Source organism: Cuculus canorus, chromosome Z (genome assembly GCF_017976375.1).
Source record: "Cuculus canorus isolate bCucCan1 chromosome Z, bCucCan1.pri, whole genome shotgun sequence".
Lineage (NCBI taxonomy): Eukaryota > Metazoa > Chordata > Aves > Cuculiformes > Cuculidae > Cuculus > Cuculus canorus.
In genome coordinates, this window is record NC_071441.1 from 45,268,546 (window position 1) to 45,283,980 (window position 15,435).

The following is a 15,435-nucleotide window of genomic DNA, read 5'->3' on the forward strand; positions in this document are numbered from 1 at the left end:
CAAGCGCCAAGGCAACTCACCAGTAAAAGTTTAAGTTTGGTGACATTCTTGTAAACAGCTGCTCCTACACATGCCAACAGTCTGTTGTTCCTTATGTTGTACATAAGTAGATGTATGCCAGGGATGGGCGTGGGTATTGAAGATGACTTCAGGAACAAAATAACAACTCTGTGAAGGACTGAGATCATCTTTCCTTTCATCTGTGCACTGGTCATCCAGCACTAGGTGAAACAGCCAGAAGAGTTGAGGCTCTCTTTTTCCCACTCATCACATCTCTGACATAGGAAACTTGAACACTATGGCGTGTGCAGGGACTGCATGTGCTGCTAATGTTTGCTAAAGAAAAGCAAGTGCTGCTCAGAGGAGCATGTGAGAAGCCAGATTAAATCATCATTGCCTCAAAAATTGCTGCTGTTGCCAAGCAGTTACACAGACAGTCAGGGAAACCATGGAAGTCAGCAAATCAGCACTCGGCAGAAGGCGGCGGAGGGGCATGTGACGAGAGCTAGAGACACAGGGTGCTCATGGAGAGGCACAGGTGGGCAAAAATGTGCAGAGTGTGACAACTTGGACTGAGGGAAGCTATATACGTACCCAAAAAGCCCTTGTGCTTGCTCTCTGCCCAACACCAGCTCTTCGCTAGACCCCTGCCTCTTCGCAGGACCTCTGGTGGTGACTATTCTCGTGATCTATCCCAAACTCTTGCTTAACTTTCTATCTTTGTTCCTTGCTTTCCTGTTGCTGCTCAGTTTACCTCACCTCTCATCTACTGTCTTTTCACGATAAAGAAAGTCATTTTGGTTTACGGCACTTCATCTTGTTTGTGTCTTTATCTCATCTTGGGGATTTTGGCTTCAGATCCAGACCCTTACAGAGCACCATAAGAGAGTTATCTGTTTGTGCTGAACTTTTGAGATACAGAGTACCAGCTTGCCACTGACCTGGAAATTCCTGATTGATGAGAAACTCTTATTTGTGTTCCCTGCTGCAGGACAAGGCAAAAGCAAAAATCTGCTAATGTGGATAGTCCACGTCCTCATGTATGTTGGCAGATGGCAGAGAAACATGAGGCAGCTATGGTTATGGTGATGCAAATCTATGTTTTGCAGCAGCCTCTTCATGTGTATTGTATTAATTCCAGTCATCGCTCAGAGGAAGATATATGTATTCAATGAGGTTGCTTAAAGGGCATCTAACAAACTTTCTGACTCTTGCAAGGGAAATGTCCCAGCCCATGGCAGGGGGTTTGGAATTAGATGGTCTTTTCCAACCCAAGCCATTCCAGCACCTGAAGGGGTCTACAAGAGAGCTGTGGAGGAACATTTTACAAAGGCATGTAGTGATAGGACTCGGGTGAATGGCTATAAATTTGAGAGCAGCAGATTTAGACCAGGCATAAGGAGGTATTCCTTCCTAATGAGAGTGGAGAGCCTCTGGCACAGGTTGCCCAGGGAAGCTGTGGCTGCCCCATCCCTGGAGGTGTTCAAAGCCAGGTTGAATGGGGCCTTGGGCAGCCTGGTCTAGTGGCAGTTGTCCCTGCCAATGGCAGGGGGTTGGAACTGGATGATCTTTAAAGTCCCTTCCAACCAAAACTGTTCTATGATTCTATGATTCAACATCTGGACAAGGTGACAAGGTCACCTTTATCATTGTTACAATTGATTCCTGTTACAATTGTACATCAATCTCAGCTTTTGTCTAAAGGGCAATAGTTTGTCCTCAGGGTCCTTCTTATTTTCTAAGTTAAAAAATCTGCTTCCTTTCTGCTGTATTGTACTCCTAGCAGATATCCGGAAGACTGAAGTCACCCACGAGGACAAGAGGTAGAGATCTAGAGACCGTCCCCAGGTGTTTATAGAAGAGCTCATCAGCTGCTGCTTCTTGACTGGGTGGTCTGTAGCAGAGTCCCATCACAATGTCTGCTTTTTGTGGGCTCCTCTGATTTTAGTCCATAGGCACTCAGTTCCTTCCTCGCTGTAATACAGTTCAAGGGTATCAAAGCACTCCTTAACATAGAGGGCTACCCCACCTCCTTTTCTACCCTTCCTGTCCCTCCTGAAGAGTTTATACCCCCCCCCCCCCATAGCTGTACTCCAGTTACCCGAGTCATCCCACCATGTTTCTGTGATGGCAACGACATCATAGTCACCTTGCCCTACCACAGCTTCCAGCTATTCCTTCTTATTGCCCATGCTGCGTGCATTGGTGTAAATGCACTTCAGCCCTCTGGAAGTGCCTTCCAGTTGCTATTATTGCCTCTGGTTAGTATTTCCAGTTAAGATCCCCGGTAATTTGAGAGGTGGGTGTGCTGCAATATTCTTAAAACATTGAGGCTTTGAGAAGGTACGACTCATTGACCCACAGCTGTCTGAGGGCTTTCTGAACTTCACCATAAGATGCTGTATCTCTCTAGGGAAACAGTCAACTTAGAATTTTAAAATTCCAAGGGCAATTCTTCAAGTTTTTTTTACTTTACTCCTAAAATTTCATTCCCATATTCCTATTTAAGATCTTTATTTTAGTTTAAGACTTCAGTATTTGTTCCTGAAAGCTTTTCTAAATAAAAATTTGTAACTTCTAGAAAAGTCCAATTTTTTCTCTCTGGTAAAGGACAGGAATATAACTATTCCCATTCCATTTTTTTTAGGTGTGTGAGACACAGGAGTCACTGTTAAGGCTATATTTTTTGGGGTGGGGAAGTAGAGGGCAAAGGCAGAAGGGATTTTAAACACCTCAAATATTATGTAGATGAACAAATATACAATTTGGACTGAAAAACTGTGAAGCACAGGTACTAAACAGCTGAATGTGGCACAAACTTGATCAAATGGAGAGCCCTACCACATTAGTCTGCCAGATTTCAGCCACACAAATACAAGATCCACTAGAGGCAGAAAAATGAGTGAAAAAAACCCTCATTTTACTAGGATTGTGTGACACTAGCTACTAAAATGTTTTGAGGTGTTTCCGTAGCAAAATATAGCGGACATACGGGTTGGGGTTGTTACACATGGTGCCTAGGGTATTGAACCAATTTCCATCTCGCAGTAATCTCATTAATAGGACATCCCAAAACAGTGAGAAAAAAGTGTGAGTAAAAACCCACCTCTCTCTTACAACCATGTTTAAACACAGAGATGATCAGCAATGCTGGACAGGTGGTTTATCAGCTTTCTTGATTATGTCACATGGCAATGAAATCAACAACATCTAAACAAATGCAAACATTCTTGGCTGAATTAACACCAAAGCCACAGAATTCTGCAACATATGTGGAAACTCTTCCTGAGCCACAAGCAGGAGGAGATGGCTGTGAGTCCTCACAGACTGGAAGTTCTGTTGAATGAATCAATCATTCTGATTGCTAGTTGATGAAAAGTTCGACATGAGCCAGTAATGTGCGCTGGCAGCCCAGAAGGCCAAATGTATCCTGGGCTACACCAAAAGAACCGTGGCCAGTAGGGCACGGCAAGTGATTCTGCACCTCTGTTCCAGTCCTGTGAGACCTCATCTGGAGTACTGTGTCCAGTTCTGGAACGCTCAACGTAGGGATACGGAACTGTTGGAACGGGTCCAGAAGAGGGCTACAAAGATGATCAGAGGGCTGGAGTACCTCCCATACGAGGACAGACTGAGAGAGTTGGGCTTATTCAGCCTGGAGAAGATAAGGCTCTGAGGAGGTCTTATAGTGAACTTCCAATACGTGAAGAGGCAACAGGAAAGGTGGGGAGGGGCTGTTGACAAAGGCTTGCAGCGATTGGACGAGGGGCAATGGCTATAAACTGGAGAGGGGGCAACTTAGACTAGACATAAGGAAGAATTTCTTCACCATGAGGGTGGTGAGACACTGGCACCTGTTGCCCAGGGTAGTTGTGGCTGTCCCATCCCTGGAGGTGTTCAAGGCCTTGGGCAGCCTGATCTGGTGCGAGGTGTCGCTGCCAATGGGGGTTGGAACTAGATGATCTCTAAGGTCCCTTCCAACTACTCTATTATTCTTTGATTCTATGATTCTCTGAGTACACGATTCGCGTGTTACGGTTCTTCAGGACCACAGTAGAATACGCAAGCCTCTGGCTCCAGCTAGAGGCCACTCATGGCCAGGTTTCCAACCGGAAAGCAGCTCTCATCATGAAGTACTGCTGTGCTGTATTGAGGTGCCTGATGACATACACTCAATACACCAAAGAGAATGAGAAGGGCAGAGACCACAGAGACTTTCACGTGCTGTCCCTCCTGGACAGCAGAACTTTCTTCCTTGTCTACCAAGCAACAAGACGGGGTGTTGTTCCCTTCATCTATGAGGGACCTGGACAGGCGTGAGAGGAGGGCCTGTGCAAGTTCAACAAGACGAAGCACAACGCCCTGGACGTGGGTCAGGGCAGTCCCAAGGCAGCTTCCACATTGCATTTTGGCAACCAAGTAGTATTTTATAAACACTTCAGACAAGTGCAAGCAACAGTATAACGCAGAACAGAAACGTAAATGTGGCTGTCTCAAGAAGGTTTGGAGTAGCAGGGGAGGCTCAAGGTCCTCCATTGCCGTATAAGATTTAGAAAGATCTCAGAACTTTGTGTGTTTTCTCTTTAAACAGAATATGTCTTCTAATCAGATGTGTAGCGGCCCGCCAGATCTTTCAGGGAGGGTTCAACTGTGCTCATTTCTTCAGTGGAAACTTTCTATTCGAACCTGTTCTCTCCTGAGCCCTTGAAAACCTGTATCGTCTTGTAGATTCTCACTTAGAAAGATGGCTCTCCAAAGAGTCAGTTTAGATGGAAATGTCTTTCCTCCCTTGCTCACTTAACATCTCACTGTCTTCATGAACTAAAGAGAAAACTTGTCTTGAGAGGCAGAAGGAACCGACATCACTGTGAAAAGCATAAGCCTAAAGGCTCCTCCCAAAAGGCAACCTTTCTTGCTATTTCTGAAGCATCTTCTCTAACTAGGCATGTGTTTGCTGTTACGTTTTGGGTGACAGAGTATTTCTGTGAGGCTCTCAGGGCAGCAGCCTGGCAAGGCTGACTTCCTAAGTACACCCTTTTGGTTTTCTGCGGTACCTTGTTCTGGGCTACGCCAGAGAATACAGAGGAAGAGCATGTTTTCCACGTCACTGCTAAAAGCTGAGACAGCTCCTCAAGTGCAAGAGAGGCAATCCAACATATTTGGAGGACTGGGACCTCAGGGCAGTACCTAGGCATCTCACCCCTACAAGCCCCAGACTCTACTAATTCCCTTGTTGAGAGCAATTATGTCTCTGAAGCATTAGAGCCAAAGGGTTCACGGAAAGGTGACACTCCGCCGCATGCTCTTGGGCAGGAGACAGCTGCTGGACGGGACTCTGCTGGGACCCTGGGGGCTCTCCAGTCGCTGGTCGGTTGTGCCTGAGCACAATTGGAATGGAGATCCTGCAGCACCAGTCTATCCGGGCCAGTTATCGTCTGAGAGTCAGAAACCAGATTGGGCAAGAACAGTTCTCACTAATGCTGCTCAGGAAGCATCGTCATTGGCTTGAAAGCTCAAAGCTGCACAAGAGGGAAAGAACACGCCAAGAAACACACAACAGGTTCAAAAGGAGAGATCGGCAAAAGGCCCTCAACTGCAACGCAGAGCTTGCTCTTTGCAGCTGGAGGAACGCAGAGCACTAAACAAGTGTTGGATGCAAGGATTCCAATGAAAACATTCCCATGGCAGACCTTACGCCAAGAAGGTCTTTCTCTTCTTGCCTTCTTAAGCCAAACCCGTAAGGGGCTTCACCCCTTTGAACCAGCAAAGATACATGGTAAACAAAGTGTTTCTATGGCCAATTTTCAGCAAAACAAAACTTTTCATGGGAAGGGTCAGGCCATTTTTATGGGAAAGTTCAGGTGTGAAAACCCACTGCTGTGAAAGATGCAGAGACAGCATTTCATCTGAATTGCAGTATCAATTTAATGGGAGACATCTAAAAATCTTTCCTTAACCTTGCTGCATGTGTCGAAGTCTCCCTCGTTAAGATGGTAGGAACCTTGGCTTGTAGGTCCCGACGGGCTACGGTGAATGCGCCTCCTGCCTTACAGAAGCCAGAGACCACAACGGCAATCGTGGCTCTTGTCCCCTGTGCAAGGTGCTCCCTGCTCAGACAGGCGTTGTATACGCGCCTCCCTGCCGGTCGCCCAAGGGCAGCCGATCTTGGGCTGCCAGGCTTTGGTTTGCCTACAGATCCTAAGGAAGGCACTTCAGGCTCCCCATGACACACAGGGAACATGCCCAGCTGTGGAGGGGGACAAGTTGTTCTGGTTGCCAGCCCATGGAATTACAGAGTGGCCGGGGAATCAGTGAAACTGGAGCGCAGCGCACCAGTCCTTCTGGAAATGCTCCCCGGCTCTGCAGCAGCTGAGCAGCCAGCACCCTATGCCTGTATTCCCTATCAAAGTGATGCACAGACAGGCAGAGACGCAGCCTTTCTTCAAAACACACTATTTATTGACAACTTTGTACAGGGTAAATATCCCAAAGGAAAGGGACTCTCTCCAAGAGATGGGGACAGTCACCACCCAGGGGGGAACACGAGTCTCTGGCACAAGCCTCCTTGCAAGGGACTCTTCAGCTGCATCGGGCCTGACTGCCCAGAGTGCGCTTCTGCTCCAGAGAAAAGGGGTGGCAGCAATTCCCCGTGTGTGACAGTTAGGTATGGGTTCTTGTGTTATGCCACAAAATAGCTACAAGCACACAATAAGTCTGCTACAATAAGCAGACTATTAGCAAAAACTAGTAGCTTGCTTACAAGCAGCAAGACGATTCAGCAATCACAACCACCAAGGATAACAACGAGGCAGCCTTCATGTCCCTGCATTGTAGTAGGGTCAGGCACAAAGCTTAGCAGGCGTCCCTGCGACGACAACGTTGGTCGTGGGTTGTAGCCGCACCGCTCCACATGTTTCAGGGTTATTGCTAGAGACCCGCGTCCTGCCACGTAGGGCCAGCACGTGCCAGGAATGGGGCTCACCTCCGCCCTTGAATCATAGACGTACTGCTCGTTATTGCTCATGTGCAAACCCCAGTCAAGGGTCCCTCTCTCTTCTAAGGGCTGTTACTTTGTCTTTCTTTGTCCTCCTCACTTGTCCTTTAGCTGTCTTTGGCCACCTTCCGTTTTCGGAGAAGGACACTCACAGTAGGACAGTTCGTCACTTGGGTGGGAAACACGATTGAGAAAGCACATCTTCTTCTCTATCTACTTCTTCCTTTGACACTACCGTTCCTCCTTGTTCTTAACACAGTTTTTCTCCTGTGGTGTGTCAAGTGCCAGTCAGCTGCTTGCTTAAACTGGCAACGATACAATGCACTGCTTTACCTCTACAGATCAAGTCATTTTCCACCTCCAATACACCGTGCTGATCGAGCAGCCCGTTCCCCGTCTCCAGTGCACTCCGTTTTGTGGCACCAGCTACCCGAGGAGTGTCTTGGATGGGGGATTGTCCATGCAGAGCCTGGAGAGCAGGCAGAGGCACATCAGTGGTGGCTTTGGCTCGACCCCTGCCCAGCTGCACCTGCTAGCAAGAATCTATGGGACATGTGAAATCGCCACCGTGGCAATGACCGCACAAGCGGAAAGGTAGATGAAAGTCATCTTTGTAGCCACCCTGGTCATCCCCGACGCTACACTGAGATTGTTGAAGGGAGAACACAGCCACTCTTGGCACAGGGCTGCTGCACAGGGGTTTCCCTTCCCTGTCTGTGTCCTGCATTCACCCCTCTTTTTCCCCGCCGCGTGAGGTTGTCGTCTGCTGTCAGCTGTGAGACCCACAATCACAGCTCTGTGTGTGGAGCCCTCTCCCAGTATCCCAGGACGAGCTGTCGTATGAGTCGGTGTTCAAGCTTGATGAAATCACACAGCGCGTCAGCACAGGCTGCCGGATCCTGTGCAAAGCGTTGGAAGAGGTTGAGTGGCTCGGCCATTTTGAAGGATAGCGGCAAGCTTATCTCCTCGGGCACATTCTCATTGCCAAGGAAGAAGTGGTTGAGGCGCTTCTCCTCCAGGCACCAGCGCATGTATCGCATGGTGTCTTGCAGCCGCAGTAGGAAGTTCTTCCTGCACCAACGTGAGAGGGGGGTTGTGGTCAGGAGGTGCATCACAGCTGTCTTGAAGTCATAGGTGGAAAAGCTTGTGCCCGTCAGGATGCAGGCGCAGGTCTGAAGGCATTTGAGGTGGGCACGTGCTGAGGCCTTCCTGGCCATATGCCTGAAGAACTTCACCTCTGCCACAGCGTAGGTCACTGGCCACGTAGTGCTTGCATTGAAGGTGTCCTCTGCAGCCTGGCTACTCAGGAAGATGTCCGAGTCCCCTTGCTGCACCCCAAAAATCAACTCAATGAAGAGGGTTCTTCTGGAGTCACCCGTCAGCTGCAGCTTGCAGGACCGGCTGGAGGGCAGCATCTCCATGTTGTAGCAACGGGAATGAGACACATCCATCCAGGTTGACATCACAATGGTCTGGAACCAGAGGGCAGTTTTTTGCACATCTAGGTAGGAGCCTGTGCAGAGGATGTGTAGGAGGCTGGGATCCTGATTTCTTGTCAGCTCCTCCTCAGAATGGTGGAGGAAGCAGAGCATGTTCTGCTGCCCCGTGCAGGTGCACTCCAGCTCCACATAGATGCGAGGGTCTTCTACTGGCATCTGCCCTGTGGCGCCCATCTGCAGCTGGAACCTGTGTCCACGAGGTGCCTTCAGGGGCACGAGCAGCTGGTAGACAGCACTATCTTCACAGGGGTCCCAAGCTTCAAAGGTGCTGCCCACACCGATGGCTCTTTGCAGCACAGGGAAGAAACTATTGCAGAAGCGCTTTTGGAAGAGCCAGAGGAGTTCAGCCACCAGGTCCTCCACCACTAGGCCAATGTAGGCCGGATTCTGCACTCGCCTGAAAAAGCGCCTTTCAAAAGTCCAGCCCAGATCACGCTCATCATCAGCACTTTCGCCCTCACTTTCTTCCTCTTCCTGCTCCAATTCTTGCTCCTCCTCCACATTCACCGTCTTGCAGCAGCACCTTTCCTCAGTGCTGCTGCTTTCTGCCTCACGGCTCCTGTTCCTGAACCGGACCCAGCAGAGCCCAAAGAGCAGGACCAGGACTCCAGCGATCACGCAGAAGTGCCACTGCTCTGAGGCAGTGGAGAGCAGTGCTCCCCAGGCAAAGTCACACTGCTCCTGTGTCTTCTGCTCCACGCTCCTGTCCTCTATGTCTTGCAGCAGCCGAGTCATCTCCGCGTTCACGTACAGGGCACGCTGCTGCATGAATTCACGCGTCGCCTCATCCAGCTCATCACCAGCCATCGGCAGGTTCGGGATGAAGGACAGCAAGGCACGGACGAGGAGTGCTATGGCAGCCATGGCCTGCAGGAGGAAGGACAAGAGGGTTTCAGAGAGGCTGGGATGGAGGGAGCTGGTGGCAGGCGAGAAGGAGCTTTGGGGCAGACGGGAGTGGGGGCAACGCAGCTGGGAGGCAGCAATGCCTTTGCACCGTGCCCTCCCCGAGGTGCTCCAGCGAGCGGCTGGGACCTCGATGCTGGGGGAGAACCGACCCTCCCTGGGACCCGCCTTTCTGCCCCAGCCCTCCTCCAGCCCAGCTTCCCCGCACGTGCGCACTCACCACTGTCCCACTCCGTACTGCTCAGGGCTGCCTGCTGGCGCCTTTATAACCTGCCCCGTGGCTCATCCTTTGTGATGTCACAGGCGCCGGAGCACACCACAGCCTCCCCCCGCAGCCAGCCCCAGCCTTCACACACACACCCTCCGGCTCCCCTCCCCCCACCAATCCCCCACTCCGGCTCAGTGACTTTCACCTGTCCTGGGCACACTGCGCCCCGACACCCACAAAGCACAAACTGCCCTGCAGGACAGGGCTCTCGGGGGCTCCCTTTGCAGAGCGCATAGGAGCCTCCCGAGCCCTTACAACTCATGGGTGCCCTGATTGGTGGATGCTTTACTCCGTGAGACCCCAATGCCATGAGGTGGCATTGGCTCCCTTGGCGCTGACCTCTGTGCTTGCGGACACAGGCGTGCCTTGGTGCCTTCGTGACACCAATGGGGGAGGCTGCTGGTGGGTATGCTGGTGGTGGCAAGGGGCCTGTCTGTGGCGGGATCTCTGTTTCTGCTCTGCCACTGTGACAGTACATTTCTAGAAGGCTTCTCAAAGCCTCACCCTCTGTGAGAAAAATTGAAATAATGTGCTAATGATTGGAATAGGACATAAGAATACACAATAATAACATTGTAATACCACTGTGGCATCATAAACTGTATTGAAACAATACAGGGTCATAAGGCTTGGACAGCAGTTTCCATTAGTCGTGACATGAAACGTGCGGAAGGAAGAAATGCTACAGGAAACATGCGGATTCCGGGAAGAATGTTGTTCAGAAATAACAACTTTTCCACCTTTCTCTACCAGCTTTTTGAGGACATGTCATTTTAAACTGCTCATCAAACAGCGGCTGTAATTTGTGTGGCTGAGCAACCCTATCCACTCAATTGCTCACCCACTTTTTAGATCTGCGCTTTCTGTGCTCTCTCTTCAGCTTGCCAAACATCTCCTGCAGCTTGTAACTCCTCTTGGGGCAGCCAAAGCATCTCAAAACAGGGGCTACAGGGATCACAAACTCTTCTGGAAGAAGGTCTAGTCCTGGCAGAACTAACCAGCCCACCGCCCCCTGGCGTGAGGCTTTCCCACTCTCTCTGAGCCCACTAAAGCCTACTCTCCTGCCACATGGGTGAGGGCAGATTCCAAAATGAGGAAGGCACCTGGAAAAAGAATTGCAAAAGCTCTAGCACCACAGTGAACTTCCTTCTAATGACTTCAGGAAATGACTCAACAATGTGCTATTTCGGTCAAAACCTGCTCTCCATCGTGCCTCTGGCTCTCACCCGTAGCTTGTCAAACTCATTGGGAAAGCTTCAGCAGTGTCATCAGCCATCGCTTTCAATAGTCTTCTGCAGAAATACCAAGACATCTTACCTTAGAGAGGGAACGCTTTGGCCAGAACTTAACCCCGTGCAGATACCAGTGCCCAGGAGAGCACCGTGACGGGTATTGCTGTGTTGTGCTTGCGCAGGGAGGAATTGGAGCCACAGTGCCTGCACTCAGGCTGGGATTCAGCTTTGCCACCCTGCCAAAGTCCAGAGATGACGGTCTGGTTCAAATTTGTCCATGGGAGCTGCCAATCGCACCTCCAGTGGGACTGACTCAGCGGTGACCAAAAGACCTCGGCAGCACATGTGTATACTTCACTCCTTCCTTCTGCTGGGGCGGTCGCATCTTTCACGCCGCTGTTGCCGTGGCCTTTTAAAGCACTCCATGCTCAACATAGTTGAGCCCAACTACGAACAATGGAAGACTGTTGTTTTAGAGTCAGCAAGAGTACCTGTAGCCATCACTTGAGGCTTTCCACAAAGCGTAAGAGAGCTCAGTCCTCTTCTGTAGGAAATCAGGCAGGAAAGGGAAGGCACAGGAGTGGTCGAGACCTGCTGGTCCAACTGGAGAAGAAGGAACTGCACAGGCAGTGCAAGCAGGGACAGGTGTATAGGGTGCGACGTGTATAGGGTCGCTGCCCCGTTGTGTAGGGATGAGGTCAGGAAGTCCAAGGCCCAGCTGGAGCTGAACTTGGCAAGGGAAACGAAGACCAACAAGAGGGGCTTTCACAGGTACATCAGTCAGAAGAGGAATGGTAAAGGGACCCCCTCCCCCCCGCCCCGATGGTTGGGAATGTTGACCTCGTATCAACAGATGAGGAGAAGGCTGAGGTACTTACCAACTGTTTTGCCTCGGTCTTCACTGACAACTGCTCTCCTCACCCCTCCTGGGTCATGGGACAACAAGGTGGGGACCAGGGGGGTAAACCCCCTCCCACAGTAGAGGAGGGTCAGGTTCACAAACACCTGCGGACCTTTCTTCCTTGTCTACCAAGCAACAAGACGGGGTGTTGTTCCCTTCATCTATGAGGGACCCGGACAGGCGTGAGAGGAGGGCCTGTGCAAGTTCAACAACACGAAGCACAATGCCCTGGACCCGAGTCAGGGCAGTCCCAAGGCAGCTTCCACATTGCATTTTGTCAACTAAGTAGTATTTCATAAACACTTCAGACAAGTGCAAGCAACAGTATAACGCAGAACAGAAACGTAAATGTGGCTGTCTCAAGAAGGTTTGGAGTAGCAGGGGAGGCTCAAGGTCCTCCATTGCCGTATAAGATTTAGAAAGATCTCAGAACTTTGTGTGTTTTCTCTTTAAACAGAATATGTCTTCTAATCAGATGTGTAGCGGCCCGCCAGATCTTTCGGGGGGGGTTCAACTGTGCTCATTTCTTCAGTGGAAACTTTCTATTCGAACCTGTTCTCTCCTGAGCCCTTGAAAACCTGTATCGTCTTGTAGATTCTCACTTAGAAAGATGGCTCTCTAAAGAGTCAGTTTAGATGGAAATGTCTTTCCTCCCTTGCTCACTTAACATCTCCCTGTCTTCATGAACTAAAGAGAAAACTTGTCTTGAGAGGCAGAAGGAACCGACATCACTGTGAAAAGCATAAGCCTAAAGCCTCCTCCCAAAAGGCAACCTTTCTTGCTATTTCTGAAGCATCTTCTCGAACTAGGCATGTGTTTGCTGTTACGTTTTGGGTGACAGAGTATTTCTGTGAGGCTCTCAGGGCAGCAGCCTGGCAAGGCTGACTTCCTAAGTACACCCTTTTGTTTTTCTGCGGTACCTTGTTCTGGGCTACGCCAGAGAATACAGAGGAAGAGCATGTTTTCCACGTCACTGCTAAAAGCTGAGACAGCTCCTCAAGTGCAAGAGAGGCAATCCAACATATTTGGAGGACTGGGACCTCAGGGCAGTACCTAGGCATCTCACCCCTAATCTACTAATTCCCCCAGACTCTACTAATTCCCTTCTTGAGAGCAATTATGTCTCTGGAGCATTACAGCCAAAGGGTTCACGGAAAGGTGACACTCCGCCGCATGCTCTTGGGCAGGAGACAGCTGCTGGACGGGACTCTGCTGGGACCCTGGGGGCTCTCCAGTCGCTGGTCGGTTGTGCCTGAGCACAATTGGAATGGAGATCCTGCAGCACCGGTCTATCCGGGCCAGTTATCGTCTGAGAGTCAGAAACCAGATTGGGCAAGAACAGTTCTCACTAATGCTGCTCAGGAAGCATCGTCATTGGCTTGAAAGCTCAAAGCTGCACAAGAGGGAAAGAACACGCCAAGAAACACACAACAGGTTCAAAAGGAGAGATCGGCAAAAGGCCCTCAACTGCAACGCAGAGCTTGCTCTTTGCAGCTGGAGGAACGCAGAGCACTAAACAAGTGTTGGATGCAAGGATTCCAATGAAAACATTCCCATGGCAGACCTTACGCCAAGAAGGTCTTTCTCTTCTTGCCTTCTTAAGCCAAACCCGTAAGGGGCTTCACCCCTTTGAACCAGCAAAGATGCATGGTAAACAAAGTGTTTCTATGGCCAATTTTCAGCAAAACAAAACTTTTCATGGGAAGGGTCAGGCCATTTTTATGGGAAAGTTCAGGTGTGAAAACCCACTGCTGTGAAAGATGCAGAGACAGCATTTCATCTGAATTTCAGTATCAATTTAATGGGAGACATCTAAAAATCTTTCCTTAACCTTGCTGCATGTGTCGAAGTCTCCCTCGTTAAGATGGTAGGAACCTTGGCTTGTAGGTCCCGACGGGCTACGGTGAATGTGCCTCCTGCCTTACAGAAGCCAGAGACCACAACGGCAATCGTGGCACTTGTCCCCTGTGCAAGGTGCTCCCTGCTCAGACAGCGTGATACGCGCCTCCCTGCCGTCGCCCAAGGGCAGCCATCTTGGGCTGCCAGGCTTTGGTTTGCCTACAGATCCTAAGGAAGGCACTTCAGGCTCCCCATGACACACAGGGAACATGCCCAGCTGTGGAGGGGGACAAGTTGTTCTGGTTGCCAGCCCATGGAATTACAGAGTGGCCGGGGAATCAGTGAAACTGGAGCGCAGCGCACCAGTCCTTCTGGAAATGCTCCCCGGCTCTGCAGCAGCTGAGCAGCCAGCACCCTATGCCTGTATTCCCTATCAAAGTGATGCACAGACAGGCAGAGACGCAGCCTTTCTTCAAAACACACTATTTATTGACAACTTTGTACAGGGTAAATATCCCAAAGGAAAGGGACTCTCTCCAAGAGATGGGGACAGTCACCACCCAGGGGGGAACACAAGCCTCCTTGCAAGGGACTCTTCAGCTGCATCGGGCCTGACTGCCCAGAGTGCGCTTCTGCTCCAGAGAAAAGGGGTGGCAGCAATTCCCCCTGTGTGACAGTTAGGTAAGGGTTCTTGTGTTATGCCACAAAATAGCTACAAGCACACAATAAGTCTGCTACAATAAGAAGACTATTAGCAAAAACTAGTAGCTTGCTTACAAGCAGCAAGACGATTCAGCAATCACAACCACCAAGGATAACAACGAGGCAGCCTTCATGTCCCTGCATTGTAGTAGGGTCAGGCACAAAGCTTAGCAGGCGTCCCTGCGACGACAACGTTGGTCGTGGGTTGTAGCCGCACCGCTCCACATGTTTCAGGGTTATTGCTAGAGACCCGCGTCCTGCCACGTAGGGCCAGCACGTGCCAGGAATGGGGCTCACCTCCGCCCTTGAATCATAGACGTACTGCTCGTTATTGCTCATGTGCAAACCCCAGTCAAGGGTCCCTCTCTCTTCTAAGGGCTGTTACTTTGTCTTTCTTTGTCCTCCTCACTTGTCCTTTAGCTGTCTTTGGCCACCTTCCGTTTTCGGAGAAGGACACTCACAGTAGGACAGTTCGTCACTTGGGTGGGAAACACGATTGAGAAAGCACATCTTCTTCTCTATCTACTTCTTCCTTTGACACTACCGTTCCTCCTTGTTCTTAACACAGTTTTTCTCCTGTGGTGTGTCAAGTGCCAGTCAGCTGCTTGCTTAAACTGGCAACGATACAATGCACTGCTTTACCTCTACAGATCAAGTCATTTTCCACCTCCAATACACCGTGCTGATCGAGCAGCCCGTTCCCCGTCTCCAGTGCACTCCGTTTTGTGGCACCAGCTACCCGAGGAGTGTCTTGGATGGGGGATTGTCCATGCAGAGCCTGGAGAGCAGGCAGAGGCACATCAGTGGTGGCTTTGGCTCGACCCCTGCCCAGCTGCACCTGCTAGCAAGAATCTATGGGACATGTGAAATCGCCACCGTGGCAATGACCGCACAAGCGGAAAGGTAGATGAAAGTCATCTTTGTAGCCACCCTGGTCATCCCCGACGCTACACTGAGATTGTTGAAGGGAGAACACAGCCACTCTTGGCACAGGGCTGCTGCACAGGGGTTTCCCTTCCCTGTCTGTGTCCTGCATTCACCCCTCTTTTTCCCCGCCGCGTGAGGTTGTCGTCTGCTGTCAGCTGTGAGACCCACAA

At 50.4% G+C, this 15,435-nt stretch overlaps 1 protein-coding gene across 1 annotated transcript; it reads right to left on the bottom strand.

Annotated features, from left to right (window-relative positions):
- Positions 1-7,782: 7,782 nt before the first annotated feature.
- Positions 7,783-9,357, bottom strand: LOC128850448 (inositol 1,4,5-trisphosphate receptor-interacting protein-like 1). The gene has a single exon (XM_054054794.1). The coding sequence runs from the start codon at positions 9,355-9,357 to the stop codon at positions 7,783-7,785; it is 1,575 nt and encodes a 524-aa protein (XP_053910769.1).
- Positions 9,358-15,435: the final 6,078 nt, after the last annotated feature.